General features: G+C 34.6%; 2 protein-coding genes and 1 pseudogene across 2 annotated transcripts; 2 read left to right on the top strand and 1 right to left on the bottom strand.

Moving 5' to 3' along the window:
• Positions 1 to 246: 246 nt before the first annotated feature.
• Positions 247 to 2181, bottom strand: LOC129891910 (phospholipase A1-IIdelta-like; annotated as a pseudogene).
• Positions 2182 to 3205: 1024 nt separating this feature from the next.
• LOC129891909 (DNA repair protein XRCC3 homolog) lies at positions 3206 to 4409 on the top strand. The gene has a single exon (XM_055967390.1). The coding sequence runs from the start codon at positions 3246 to 3248 to the stop codon at positions 4128 to 4130; it is 885 nt and encodes a 294-aa protein (XP_055823365.1). The 5' UTR covers positions 3206 to 3245; the 3' UTR covers positions 4131 to 4409.
• A 3766-nt stretch (positions 4410 to 8175) lies between these two features.
• Positions 8176 to 13641, top strand: LOC129891907 (probable serine/threonine-protein kinase PBL7). The gene is made up of 6 exons (XM_055967389.1): positions 8176 to 8484; positions 9610 to 9860; positions 11143 to 11278; positions 12400 to 12658; positions 12789 to 12921; positions 13078 to 13641. The coding sequence occupies exons 1-6, from the start codon at positions 8328 to 8330 to the stop codon at positions 13345 to 13347; spliced, it is 1206 nt and encodes a 401-aa protein (XP_055823364.1). The 5' UTR covers positions 8176 to 8327; the 3' UTR covers positions 13348 to 13641.
• The last annotated feature ends 322 nt before the right edge of the window (positions 13642 to 13963 follow it).

Here is a 13963-nt window from a genome sequence, read left to right as displayed (position 1 = left end):
CAATTGCATCCAAGAAAAGGGGCCAAGCTATCAAACTCAGCACACAGTAAACGTAACTTCGTAAAATACTCAGAAATGCTACTCGTACCTTGAGTTGTGGTTGCAATTTCTCTGTGCAGCTCCTACTTCATTAGAAGCAGAGGAAGTACTTTTTTAAAAGTTCTGAAAAATAATGTTATTACTTAAAAATACTTAGCTAGCATTTGATCATAAATTTTAGATCAAATTTTAAAAGTTTGTCTTTAAGATATTTTCAAATTTTCAAAGATCGACTCAAATAAGTTTTGAGAGAAAAATTTCTACTCCTAAAACATTAATTTTTTTCACAAATAAATACATGTCCGAACGGAAGTTCATATCCAAAATTCACAATTTCAAATATTCAAATTTGAACTTTAAAATCAAACAAATTTTTAATTCCCCCCCGCCCTAAAAATCTGACACGCTTCAACTTTTAAAAATAAATATTTGTTTAAACTAGAAAAACACTTTTCAACATTTCAAAAATTTGACTAAACAGGCTATCAAGAAGTCAGTACTCAGGGATTGGAATGTCCTCATCTGATGGTGGTGCAAGAATCCATTCTCCATCTTCATCAAGAACCACTCCTCTATTCTTCTCAACCCACCATGATCCTGGAATCAATATCTCATCTTTCAATATTGAACTTGACTTGTTCACTAAAGCCAAACTTCTCTTCACCTTTCATCTCAAATTCTCCATTGTCCCCATTCCAACCAGCTACAACATGCAAAATTATCTCATAAAAATATGATATGGTCATTTAATAGTTCAATCTATTTTGACCTGTTCAATTCAAATCATTTAAAATCTGAGTTAATATATAGCCCAAATTGATCCAAGAAGAAGTATAGCTCATTTCAACCATTTTGACTGCACCGCTTATATATCAACACAATCCATTTTGATTCAATTCAACCTGCTCATTTTTACATTCTTACCTGCAAATTATGCCAGTCACTTGGATTTTTTGAGTCCTTCAAACTTGGGGATTTTCTGGTGTCGATTACTAGCTCAATCCCTGAATTAACATACCCCAATAAAGAACTTGGATAAAGAGTTATCACATCAATTTTGTTCTTAACATGGAGAATTTTCAGATTTGCAAATTCTTTCAGCTTTTCGCTGAATGCCTTGTTTCCTACCTGTGGACTACCGAAATCAATAACCCCATTTTCAACAAGATCAAAAGCTGCTAAAATTGATAAACTTGCTCCTAAACTGTGCCCAGTAAAAGTTATACTCAGATTCTCATCTTTATACCGATCTCTTAAATCTTCAATCATTATTTGTAGCTGTGCTCTAGCACTTAATCTCGTAAGTGGCGAATTTGGATCACTGGAAACGTAAATCTTCAGCCACCCATTCATCACTTTAGGGGCATTACCGTCATCATTACTGTTACTTCCGCCATTATCGTCATCTGGGTCAGCTTGATTTAGCGATTTGGGATGGAGTAGAGGTTCAGCGGATTCGGGTCAGGCACTTAGAACATTGACCCATTCACAATTCCTCGTTGTTCCACGAAACGCAATGTAAATTTCCCGACGACCCAGTTGTTCGCTGATTTCGTCGTTCGTTATAGCTATATATCCGATCCAATTGGATTCACGAGAAAGAGAGTGGAGGAAAAGGGCTTTATGGGCACCAACACGAGCAGTAGCGTAAAGGAAGCTGGAGATTTGGTAAATTCAGAGGCGGATTTGAACATGACTTTGTGAAAAAATGAAGTTTTGCCGTATCGACTACTGCCGCAGTACTTGGAGTATTCGTCATTGTTGAAGGTGTCAAAAGTTGCTTGACAGAAGTCGCCGCACCGGAGTATGAGTCGCCGGAGATTGAGGTGTAATGGTTCAAGAAGACCTTGCCAGTCGTTGCTTCTTAGTAATTCATACCATGTTGGTTCTGTCCCCATTTTTGTTGTGTAAAAGAAGAAATGTAGATAAGACTGGTGGAGAATTTGGATTGAAAGGCTAATGACAAAGGGATTTATGAATACTTTAATCAAATTGATGAGTAATTATGACTAATCTTAATACTTTTTCCACGATTAGAGTGGGATTTTGTTAGTTGATTGGACAGGGAAACCACCCTGTAATTGTCTTTGTTAATTTAAATTAATCGGGAGTTTATATAACATGTGATTAAAAAGAAAATGATTGGACCAAAAAGGTGTAAATGTATGGTTGAGAACGTGCCGGAGGACTGCTCCTATTATAATATTACATACCTTTTTTTTTTTCTTCTTCTTTTTCTGTGTTCGATATTAGCATTAAAATCCTACTAATTACTGTATAGAGCCATCGCTTGAAACTTTTAAGAATGAAGATATTTGAGATAAAATAACAGTGACCTTCGTAGTGAATAAATAAAAAAATAAAATTAATATTATTTAAATATGTGAAAAAGAAATGTATAAATATTTTAATGACGAAGTAAGAGATGTTGATTGTTATGGGTTCATAGAGAAGTAGAGATAGGTCGAAGGAAGTAAGAGAGGTTGGTGATTGTAAGTTCATGGAGAGATAGAAACTCGAAGATGTATTTTAAAAAGGTAATTAGACATGTCATTGTTGTTACTTACTGTTCAAAAACAGTAAATTAGAAATATGAATTAAACTGAAAAGTATAATAAAACGGAAATTCTTCAAGACGAAAAGAAATAATAGAAACTATAAAATTCATTGTGTGTTCTTGAAGAATTTAATTTTCTTGATGTACCCGATATGATGAATTGTTTCCAACTAAGGATAAAACGAATATACATGTTAAAAAAGGAGTTATACCTCAAATTTTAATAACTTCACCAAACTCAAAAGTCAATAACTAATCACAGAAAGACTCAATTTATTATAAGAATATATATGCGGAAGAAAAAGTAAATTCGATGTAAAAATTGAGGGAAAATTAAACTTCACTAATTATATCCAACGATCATGTTGAAAAGGTGCAAACTCACTTGCTCTAAACATGTATGATGTCTGTTGGGAGGAAATAATTGTTTGAAAGAACAAGTCATTTTCGAATACTTTTTAAAAATTTAAATTAATTTTATGAATTAATTAATAACTAAAATTTTAGAAACTAATATTAATATCTGGACAAAAAAATTGATTAATGAGAATAATAAATAAATTTATCAAAAAAAACATTTATCAATCAAATCATTTGTGATTGGCGCCTTTCCTAAAGTTTCAAATTCCACATTTAGTTGAGCCTCCAAATGTACCAGTCAAGAAGCCCGCATTTGATGAAACCTGAGGATCTCCTTCAGCGCCTTAGCCCCATTCACACCCAGAAATGCACCGTCGGCTGCCCGGTTCTCGACCGCTTTCTCGGCGGCGGCATTCCTTGCAATTCAATAACCGAATTAGTTGCCGAAAGTGGATGCGGCAAGACCCAAATCTCCCTCCAGCTCCTCCTCTCCGCTCAGCTTCCCGTTTCACTCGGCGGCCTCTCCGGCTCCTCCTTATACCTCTACTCCGAATCACCCTTTCCTGTCCGACGCCTTCACCAACTCTCCTCCTCTTTTCCCACTCTCCACAACCCCTTAGATAAAATTCTAACCCACCCTCTTCACTCTGCTCACCAACTGTTCGACGTATTGTCCCAACTAGACTCATTATTATCCTCCCGGCACGACTCACCTTCCTCTCCCCCAATTAAGCTAATTGTAATTGACTCTGTTGCGGCTTTGTTTCGATTCGAATTTGAAAACAACCCTCGTGATCTTAAACAGAGATCGGGTTTGTTCTTTAGGATTTCGAGCAAATTGAAGGAGCAAGCTAGATGTTTTGGGTTGGCTGTAGTGGTGATTAATCAGGTTGTTGATGTAATGAATGATTCAGATGGGTTAAGGATTGGGAATTCAACTTGTTTGTATACATCTGAGAGGAAAGTATGTGCTGCTTTGGGGTTGTCATGGGCAAATTGTGTTAATACAAGATTATTCTTGTCGAGGCAAGAAGAGAGAATTGCTCAAGGGGATGATGATTGTTTTAGTACACAAACTCGGAGGTTTATACGCGTTGCTTTTGCTCCACATCTGCCTGATTCTTACTGTGAGTTTGTTATTACTAGAGAAAAGGTTTTTGGATTAGAAAGATAAAGGACATTAAGCTTGAACAAAAGGAATTGAGATTCACTGCAGTCACAGTTTTGCCTCTCTTGCCATGGCTACTTTTGCTGCCTTAAGCTTTTTTCTTTTCCAAATTTTCAGAACTTTTTATAGGAAAAATTACATAATTACGCAAATATTCTCCTTATATTTTGAAATAATTATATATTGTGTTTAATAATTTCATATCAGATACACCTAAATATGTATATTTTTATTAGCAGATACACTCGAAATATAAATACATAGAGAGAGACGAGTGAAATAGGAGGGAAGCGAGTGAGAGAGTGACTGTATCCTGAATACATATGAATCACATTAGATATATGTATATCAAATACCAAATATATTTTGAAATACAAATACATAGGGAGAGATATAAGCGAGATAATTAGTGTATTCGAGATACATAAGAATGTAGGGCTGGGCATAAAATACCGAAAACCGAATTACCGAACTGAACCGGCTATTTCGGTATTTCGGTATTCGGTATTCGGTAATTCGGTTCGGTAATCGGTACCAAAAGTCCATAATTTCGGTATTTTGGTTTCGGTTTCGGTATTTATTTTTTTCCCGTTCGGTAGTTCGGTAAATACCGAATACCGTAATTAATATGGCTAGTAGACCACTAGTCCACTATTGTATGTCTGTTGGGCCTAAGCCCTTTAGAAATTATTTTAAGGCAGCCCAAATCCCTAACCCAATAACCCAACAGCCCACTCCAACAACATTACAACAAAAATCCATTTAGGGCTAGGGTTAACTTTCATTCTTTCTTTCTGTTTCTCATTTTCTCTACTTCTCACTTCTCACTTCCAAACGGCTCCTGTCTCTCCAACAAAAAAACTCACACTGCCATTGTAGATTTGTATCCTCCACTGCCTCACTTCCTTCTCCGGCGGACCCTCTCCCTCACACGCTGCTCGCCGCCCGTCAAGAACCACCAACCTTCGCCGTCTCCTCTCCGCGCGAGCCGCTGTCCAGAGAAGACAGCAGCAACCATCCGTCACCGGCGAACAGCGAGCTCTGAGCTCGCACGATGAACAAAAGCCCACGTTGATCCACCATCAGCAGCCCCTGATTCTTCTTCCTCTTCCTCTCCACCGCTGCAACAGCAACTTCGACGAACACACCGAACAAGCTGCAACGACGAACAGCAACCTGCAAGCGGCCATGGGCCATGGAAACTGATGAAGTATCACTGGCCACTTGACCTTTCAATTGCATTATTATTTCCATTTATCACTTCTGTTCATTGATTTGGTAAGACATCATCACTATAAAAGTTCTACATTTTCTTTTCACATAGATCTTTTAATTGATCCGGATCAGTTTTTTCTATTCAATTTCTAGTTCATCAGTATCTAAGTATCATTCTTGTGGAGACAACATCATCATGAAAAAGAAAACAAAGATTCTAATTATCAGTTTTTTCTTGATAGTTGTGCGTTGAAAACTAGATATTGCCTGATATTTTTTCCCCACCAAATTTCAAATTGTATAGGCCAGTGATACTTCACAGTTTTCCTGGATGTCGCACTGTATGATAGTGCATTAGTATTCTCGTGTGATTTTACTTTATTGAAACATTAACAAGTTGCATTTTTGTTATGTAGAGGATATCTGAGATTTTTTTGTTATTGAAACATTAACAAGTTGCATTTAAGATGGTTTTGTGGCTACTTATCTTGTAAAAAAAAGTGCTTGCATTTGTGTTGATCTTATAAGATGCAGAAATTTGGGTATTACCGAATACCGTACCGAACCGAATTTTTATTTACCGATTACCGAATTACCGAACCGAAGTTTGAAAGTTCGGTATTTGGTATATACTTTGAATTACCGATTACCGAATTATCGAATCTAAATTTTGAAAATACCGAACCGAATACCGAATGCCCACCCCTATAAGAATCTACTTTGATACAGTATATATGGAATAAATTATACCTAATTTTGACCCTATGTATTCAAATTTGGCATGAATTGTAATTTTGAAAATTCTGAAAGGTACGTAACTAGATTCTAAACAAATGAAATTTATGTTGTTTGCCCATTTTTATATCCAAACAACCACTGCTTTAAAAAAGGAAAAAAGATACATAACAAAACTATAATGAAATGATATCATTGTTTGATGAATAATAAGATTAGTTATTGAAAAATTCAATAGATTTCGTTATCAAGAACATTAGTTCTTTTTAACAAGCATCCTTTTTTGATTTCGTATTTTTCAAAAGGAACTTTCATCTTGCAATTATTATTGGTCATCTTTTACACTGTCCATCTCTTTTTTTAAAAATACATAATAATATTTTACTACAATCCATGTCATCGTACTCTGGAAAGCATGGTAAAAAATTAGAAATTCAAATAAATGGGTCAAAACAAATATGTTGCTACCGGACGAAAGACAATGACTCAAGAATATAGCTAGTGACAATAACATCTGAACAAACTTTAAAAAGGATAGTCCGATGCAATAAAGTTTTTGCTATGTGCAGAATTCGAAGAAGAGTCCGACCACAAAAGTATATTCTGAACAAACTTTGTTTACCTAAATATCATACTTTAAATGGATTGATATAAATATTTCGTACACTCAACTTCAATTAACTCGTGACTGAGACATAAATAATTATTAACTGATGGAATAATTGTGAAAACACAAACAAAACTAATAAAATTAAGGGGAAGGAGAGTTAATATTGGATAAATTTTGAGTAACATTTTTCTTTGTTTTGAATATAAGTTATGATGAGATTATTTTTTATTGATTGTTTGGTTTGTTGAATCTTAAAAATAATATGCATGATATAGATTTTAAGAACAAGTTGTTTATTTATAAAAATTGCCTTTACTTTATGTAGTTTTTTATATTTTTTTTAAAAATTTTTTAGTTATTCATTCTTAAAAATAAATCTTTCATCTTATTTAGCTTAAAAAAATTTGTGTGTGCATTCCCATGATGATACCGATTGTATTTAAAACTAAAATTTTCATCTCATTTAGCTTAAATAGAACTTCCATCTTAAGATTGTCTAAGTAAAAAATAATAATTTATTATTTATATAACTTCATTTAAGCACATATTGCTCTTAAATTGTAAAATATTAAAGCTATATTTTTTTAATTGATATATAAAATACAAGCTTTCAAGTGACTAAAATAATATATAATTAAAAATATGAAATTCAATAGTAGAAAAATCAAAAGATAAATAAACATAAGAATTAGCCAAATGAATTCATAAATAGAAATTATATTTATATAATGTAATGTTTTAATAGAAAAATTGAAGAATTATCATAAAAATAATGTAAATATACAAAAATGTGAAAGTAATGTATAAAAAAGGTTTAAAGAAATATTTTGGTCATTTTACCTATTTTATCCCGAGATTACTATACCACCCATGGAAGCGATAACTTATCCAAGTATTAATTATTAATTTCGAAATAAGTTATTCCAAACTTGACAACCAAAGAACAAATTAAGCGACACCAAAATTTAATTGCAAAATTATTTGGTATTATCTTTCACACTAAATGACCCTTTAATCTCTTGTTTAGTTATAGAGTCTAAAATAACTTATATCTGGATTAATAATTAGTATTAGATAAGTCAACATAACTTTTAGGTGAAATAGTAATATCGATATAACTTATTTCAAAATACAAATATTCATACTATCTCATTAATTAATAAGGTGGTGAATAACAAATTTAGAGGAAATACATTTTTTTATTGAGTTAATGATTAATTAATGTATGTTTTAATATATAGATGATGAAAGTTGATACATGAAAAAAATAAAAAAATCGTTGAGATATAAACTCCAAAAAAATCCAATAATTTTGACCATTTATTTCTTTTTTCTTTCTAGTAAGAAAAAAGACAAACATTCTTTTCTAGAGCCACAATGAGTCTAGGGACTTATAAGCAAAAAAGAATTGTCCCTTTTTTTTTTTTACACTGTTCCCCGCGCGCAGAGCACAAAAGAAGACAAATGCAAACCTGGGAAAATTCAGAAATCAGAGAGGAGAGAGAGAGAAGAAAAAGACTGTTTAGTGACACAGTCCCATTTAGTCTTGTCAAAATCACAGGAGTAGTAGAGTAGTTAAACTTCTCTCTCCAATGGCTTTTCTATAACCCTCTTTGGGTGTCTACTCTTTTTTGCTAGCACCAATGGAAGCAGAAAATGATGAGTACCATAAGAAAGAAAGGGCCATTGGAGTCACTATACTGGTCTTTGCTTCTCTTGCCGTTGCTTCTTTGTTTGTTGCTTTTAGCTACTATTGTTATATCCGTAACAAAGTTGCTAAGCGTTTCAAGAACCGCACTTGTAAGTACTGTCTTTACAATTTCTGTAAGTTGGTTACAAGTATTTCAAGAGTTAGGTACATCTGTTGAGTTGTGGCTTTGGGGTTCTTGAATGTGTTGTAGAAAGTTTTGATCTTTATGAAGATATGAGTTGAAAGGGGAAAAGAAGAAAGGGGGTGGGGTGGGGGTCAGTTTTTTCCCTTTTTAGGAAAAGAAGAGAAGAAACACATCTTGTCATTACATACTTTTGAGTCGTGGCTTTGGGGTTCTTGAATGTATTGCAGATAGCTTTGATGTTTATGAAGATAAGGGTTGAAAGGAGATTGCACTAAGCTAAGGGGGAAAAGAAGAATGGGGGGGGGGGGGGCAGTTTTTTCCTTTTAAGGAAAAGAAAATAAGAAACACACATTGTCATTGTGAAAAATGGAAAGGATTGCAATACATATTTTTGAGTTGTGGCTTTGGGGTTCTTGAATGTATTGCAGAAAGTTTTGATATTTATGAAGATATGGGTCAAGAGGGGATTGCACTGAGCTAAAGGGGAAAAGAAGAAAGGGAAGGGTGGGTTGGATGGAGGGGGTGGGGGGTCAGTTTTTTTTCTTTTTTAGGAAAAGAAAAGAAACTTGCATTGTCACTATGACAAATGGAAAAGATTCAATGTTGGTTACAGGATGTTGAAATTCTGAGTGAAATGCCTTAATGACTGGAAGAAGTCAAGAAGCTACTTATTTGAAGAGTTTCAGCTCCTTAAAGGAGAAGATTTGTCTAACTGACCTTGCCTAGTTTGGAATTGAGCCTTAATTGTAGTTGATAAGATCAGCACTAACTGTCTTACTTGTTTTACTGAGAAAATGCTTCCTAATGCACAAATTTACACCCTGCTCTCTGTGCTTTAGTAGTTGTTAATAGAATTAGCACTAATCTTCCGGCTTGTTATACCGAGAAAATGCTTCTTAATGCACAAGTTTTTCAACCTGGACACTGCTCTAGAAATTGTTTATAAAACTAGCACAAACTGTTTTGCTTGTGTTACATAGAAAGTGCTTCCTAAGGCTCAATTTTACACCTTTTGCATTGTGTTTTCCTCTTTGTCAGTTCATGTTTCTGGAAAACTAAATTCTTGATACATTTTTGTTACTCCGTCCAGATACGGAGAGTACTGCTTGTGAGGACAAGGGCAACAGTTTTTCCAATCTGAAAGTTATTGCAGAGAAGGGACTTCAGGTTTTCACATTTAAGCATCTGCATTCAGCTACTGGCGGATTTGGAAAATCTAATGTGATTGGACATGGTGCTTTCGGGTCAGTGTACAGAGGAGTACTTCAAGATGGGAGGAAGGTTGCAATTAAGCTGATGGATAAGGCTGGAAAACAGGGGGAGGAAGAATTCAAAGTAGAGGTAAGATATCAAGTCAATACTTTTCCTACACAATATAGAGAACGTTTGGATTGGCTTTAAGTTGGTCAAAACCAACTTAAAGCCCCTTTTCAGCTTTTGGACGTGTTTGCCTAATGCTAACTTTAAGCCAGAAAGTTCTTAAATTCAGTCAAAAATGAAAAGTTAGGATTCCTAACTTTTTTTTTTCTAAGTGCTTAAAGTCATTTTCTTTGACCATGGAAATTACTTTTATATCCCTTATATTTTAACTAAATTCCCAAATTACCCTTTTTATTCTTTTAACCCTAAAATTCACATAATTTTCCTCATTTAAGCACTTTTATCCAAACACTCAACTGCTTATTTATAAAAATAACTTTCAGCACTTTAAAGTTCTAAAAGCACTTCATACATAAAAGTTACTTTTTTTAAGCCCATCCAAACGGGCTCATAGTCAAGTCCATAATGTCGAAAGGGAAAAATATTTCCTCAACCCTTAAATTTTCATCTGCAAAAGTCTCAATCAACCTTTTGTTAAATCCAAATGGAAAACAAACAGAAAGTTATAGGGTTTGTTGAGTCTAAAACGACGTTAAGCACTTTGTTGGATTTTGTTTTAAAATTTGTGTAATCGTTATCACAAGAGCTTAAATGCTATCAAGTGAAATTCTTAAGGGTTTCAGTTCTAACCTAAATTCAATTAAAGGGCATCGTTAAGACTTGTTTTGTGTGAAATTTATAATTTGTATATTGCATCACATATATTCAATAGAAGGTTCATAAGTTCTGAGATATTAAGTTACATGTATAATTTCGTGAATTTTAGTTTGAAATATATCTTAATTCATGTTTTGAAGCATTCGGTAAAACTAATTGTTAGGTTGATTACAGCCATAAATGTGTTGGTTTAATTTACCTACAAAACAAGTTGTACTAAGTAATTGCAAATATTAATTCAATATAATCCAAAAGAAGACGTGATATTGTTGTCATTAGCAAAAAAACAAATACACAAATGTCCTGATCTTTGAAAGATTTCATGTTAGGATGTAATCACATATAAAGCAAATTGCGATTGTGAATCAAACAAACACAAGTTACACAATCTCAACAAAGCCCCTTCCATTGTTATATGATTTTCTAAGTTTTTTCAACCTATGTGTCAAACAGTTACAAAGTACAGAGTTTCAGTGAACCCTTTTTGAAACACCAAGAAGAGTTAAAGGACTCTGATTATTCTTTTACGTGTTGTTTTATTGCCTCTCCTTTACTTTGGTGATCAATTGCTGTCATCAAATATCAGGTGGAGTTGCTATGCCGCTTGCGCTCACCATATTTGTTGTCATTGATTGGCTATTGTTCAGAAAGCAGCCATAAATTGCTTGTTTATGAGTTCATGGCAAATGGTGGTTTGCAGGAGCACTTGTATCCAATCAAAGGTATGAAGTGGTTTTTAGTTGTATATTGCTTTGGGCATTTTTTGAATCTAGTAGCAGCGTTTGCATAATTATCAATTGCTAGTATGGTGCTGCAATGTGTTCCTTTTCACCTGAATCTTTGAAGTCCTTTTTATGCCATACTCTTTTCTCCCTCAAGCACCCCAGTTCCCTGTCCTCTCTCCTTTCCCCTCAAAAAGCCAACGTGGAAAAATACTTTACAGATATGGCAGTGATGAATGGATATCCCCATCAAAAGACATTCTTAGACATATGAAGTTTGTCATATTGGCTGAGTTACACTTGGCCGGTAACTCATCAGGAGAAAATAATGGGGTAAGACATTGTTCAGATAAACGGTCTTTCTTAATGCAGTAAGACACCATATTACATAAGAAGTTGATACCGATAAGTAGAACATGGAAAAATAGTGAATTTCCAACCTGAGAAAGCAAGTTCAATGTATATTGTCTCTACGTTAGTTTAGAAAGAGCATTGCTCACTGTTTTTTTTTTTTTGAAAAGGCAGTTCCTAATCTGATAGATATTATCATGGCTGTTTGATCTCCTTTATTTGCATACAAGAATTCATTGAGCAATAGCCAATTATTTCTGCAACTTGTGATGCTATGACTTTGAATACCACGGACATAAGTTGACTGTTTGAATCTTTCCTTATAACCATATAGCATGCTTAGGTAGTCTTCCCTTGATGGGGTTGAGTTAAGAGTCCTCTTGGTCCTTTAAACTCAACAATTCACTGTTGTTTCATGTGAAAGTACACAAACATGTTGGATGAGTCACCTAAATCATGTTTTTTCTTAATTGCAATGCCTTGGATGTTGTCAACGCATGAATGAGTGATGATTTACATTGTCCTCACTGGTAAATGAGATTATTTTCTACAGTGTAGAAAACCACATGCTAATTTATATGTTTATAACTTGAAAGAAAGCAAGTCTTTTCCTTAAACTCTACTGCCATGTGGAATTCCTGCTTACTGTGTACTGATCCAAGTTGTGCCAAATGGCCTTTCCCTGTTCTTATACCTTCTTTCATATTGGTTCAAGTTTTGCATTTGAAGTCATCAACTCATTAATGAAAGTTTTACACTTCAATCAATAGGTTCCAATAATTTTTGTCCAAAGTTGGATTGGAAGACACGGTTGAAAATAGCTTTGGAGGCTGCTAAAGGCTTGGAATATCTCCATGAGATTGTCAATCCCCCAGTTATACATAGAGATCTCAAAAGTAGCAATATTCTTTTGGACAAAAATTTCCATGCCAAAGTTTCTGACTTTGGATTGGCCAAGCTTGGATCTGATAAAGCTGGTGGTCATGTCTCTACCCGAGTTTTGGGAACACAGGGATATGTTGCTCCCGAGTAAGAACCCTTCATTTAGTGAATTGTGTAGATTATAGCAGTTCCACGCGTGATTGTTGAGATGTTGTCTTCTCTTAAAATCTTAGATTTTAATGTGGCAATGTCAATCTCTTCCGTTAAACCATTGCAGATATGCATTAACAGGGCACTTGACCACCAAATCAGATGTTTACAGTTATGGGGTTGTCCTCCTAGAGTTGTTGACGGGCAGAGTTCCAGTTGATATGAAGAGATCTCCTGGCGAAGGCGTTCTTGTTTCTTGGGTGGGTTCTTGTAATTGTTTTAAGCATACTATCCTACATTTCAGATAATATATCCCATGTTCATTCTTCTGTCTAATGCCCCCAGGCCGCGTGCTAGTGAATAGAAACATTTTTTAAGGTCTAGCTGACCTCTTCCTATTCCCATTTGTCTGTTAGGCATTGCCCCGTCTCACTGATAGGGAAAAAGTTGTAGAGATAATGGATCCAGCGCTGGAAGGTCAGTATTCAATGAAAGAAGTTATTCAAGTTGCTGCTATTGCTGCAATGTGTGTACAACCGGAGGCTGATTACAGGCCACTGATGGCGGATGTTGTGCAGTCATTGGTTCCACTGGTGAAACAACCGCGACCAACTGTGAATCCTGGTAGCTGCGCTAGCTTTCACGCCACACAGTCCCCCCATGCTACACAATCTCCTAAGGCTTAAGATATTTTCAAGCAAAACGAGCATCTCTTTATTCTTAATTCTAGTCCAACTTTTATAACTAATAGCCACTTAGGTTGTCTATGGACTATCTGGCTTATGGAACCCTTTCATAAGTAACTTTAATCTAACAAAATTTGATGGAGCAAGCCAGCTGATGTAATCTTTTTCTCATGCTACACCAGGTGGAGGATCAAGGAACTGCTAGTATATTAGAAAACAGTTTCTCTGTATGTAATATGTTAAAGCTCCCATCAAATATGGTGATTGTATTTTTTCCAACATAATCAGGATTTGACGTTTATGTGTTCCTACAACGATCCTAAGTTAATATATGATAGTACATGATATAGTAATAGGTGCAAATCCAACATATTGTGTGCAGGTTCACAGAATATAGTAGCTTTTACTCATACTTCAGTAAATATGTATTAGACTATAAATATTTGACCGTAAACCCTTAAAAAATATCGCTTGTTTGATATTCTGCTCATGAAGACTTAAACAAATAGAAAGAAAAATCATATGTTGTAAAAATACTTTAGAAATTATTATTTCTACAAGGAAAGGCCTCCTTTCTTTCCTCTAAAAGCTGACTGATCTCTTGAGAGAAAGGTCT

Source organism: Solanum dulcamara, chromosome 6 (genome assembly GCF_947179165.1).
Source record: "Solanum dulcamara chromosome 6, daSolDulc1.2, whole genome shotgun sequence".
In the NCBI taxonomy this organism is placed as follows: domain Eukaryota; kingdom Viridiplantae; phylum Streptophyta; class Magnoliopsida; order Solanales; family Solanaceae; genus Solanum; species Solanum dulcamara.
The sequence above is the reverse complement of the archived record's forward strand: the minus strand, read 5'-3'. Positions and strand labels throughout refer to the sequence as shown.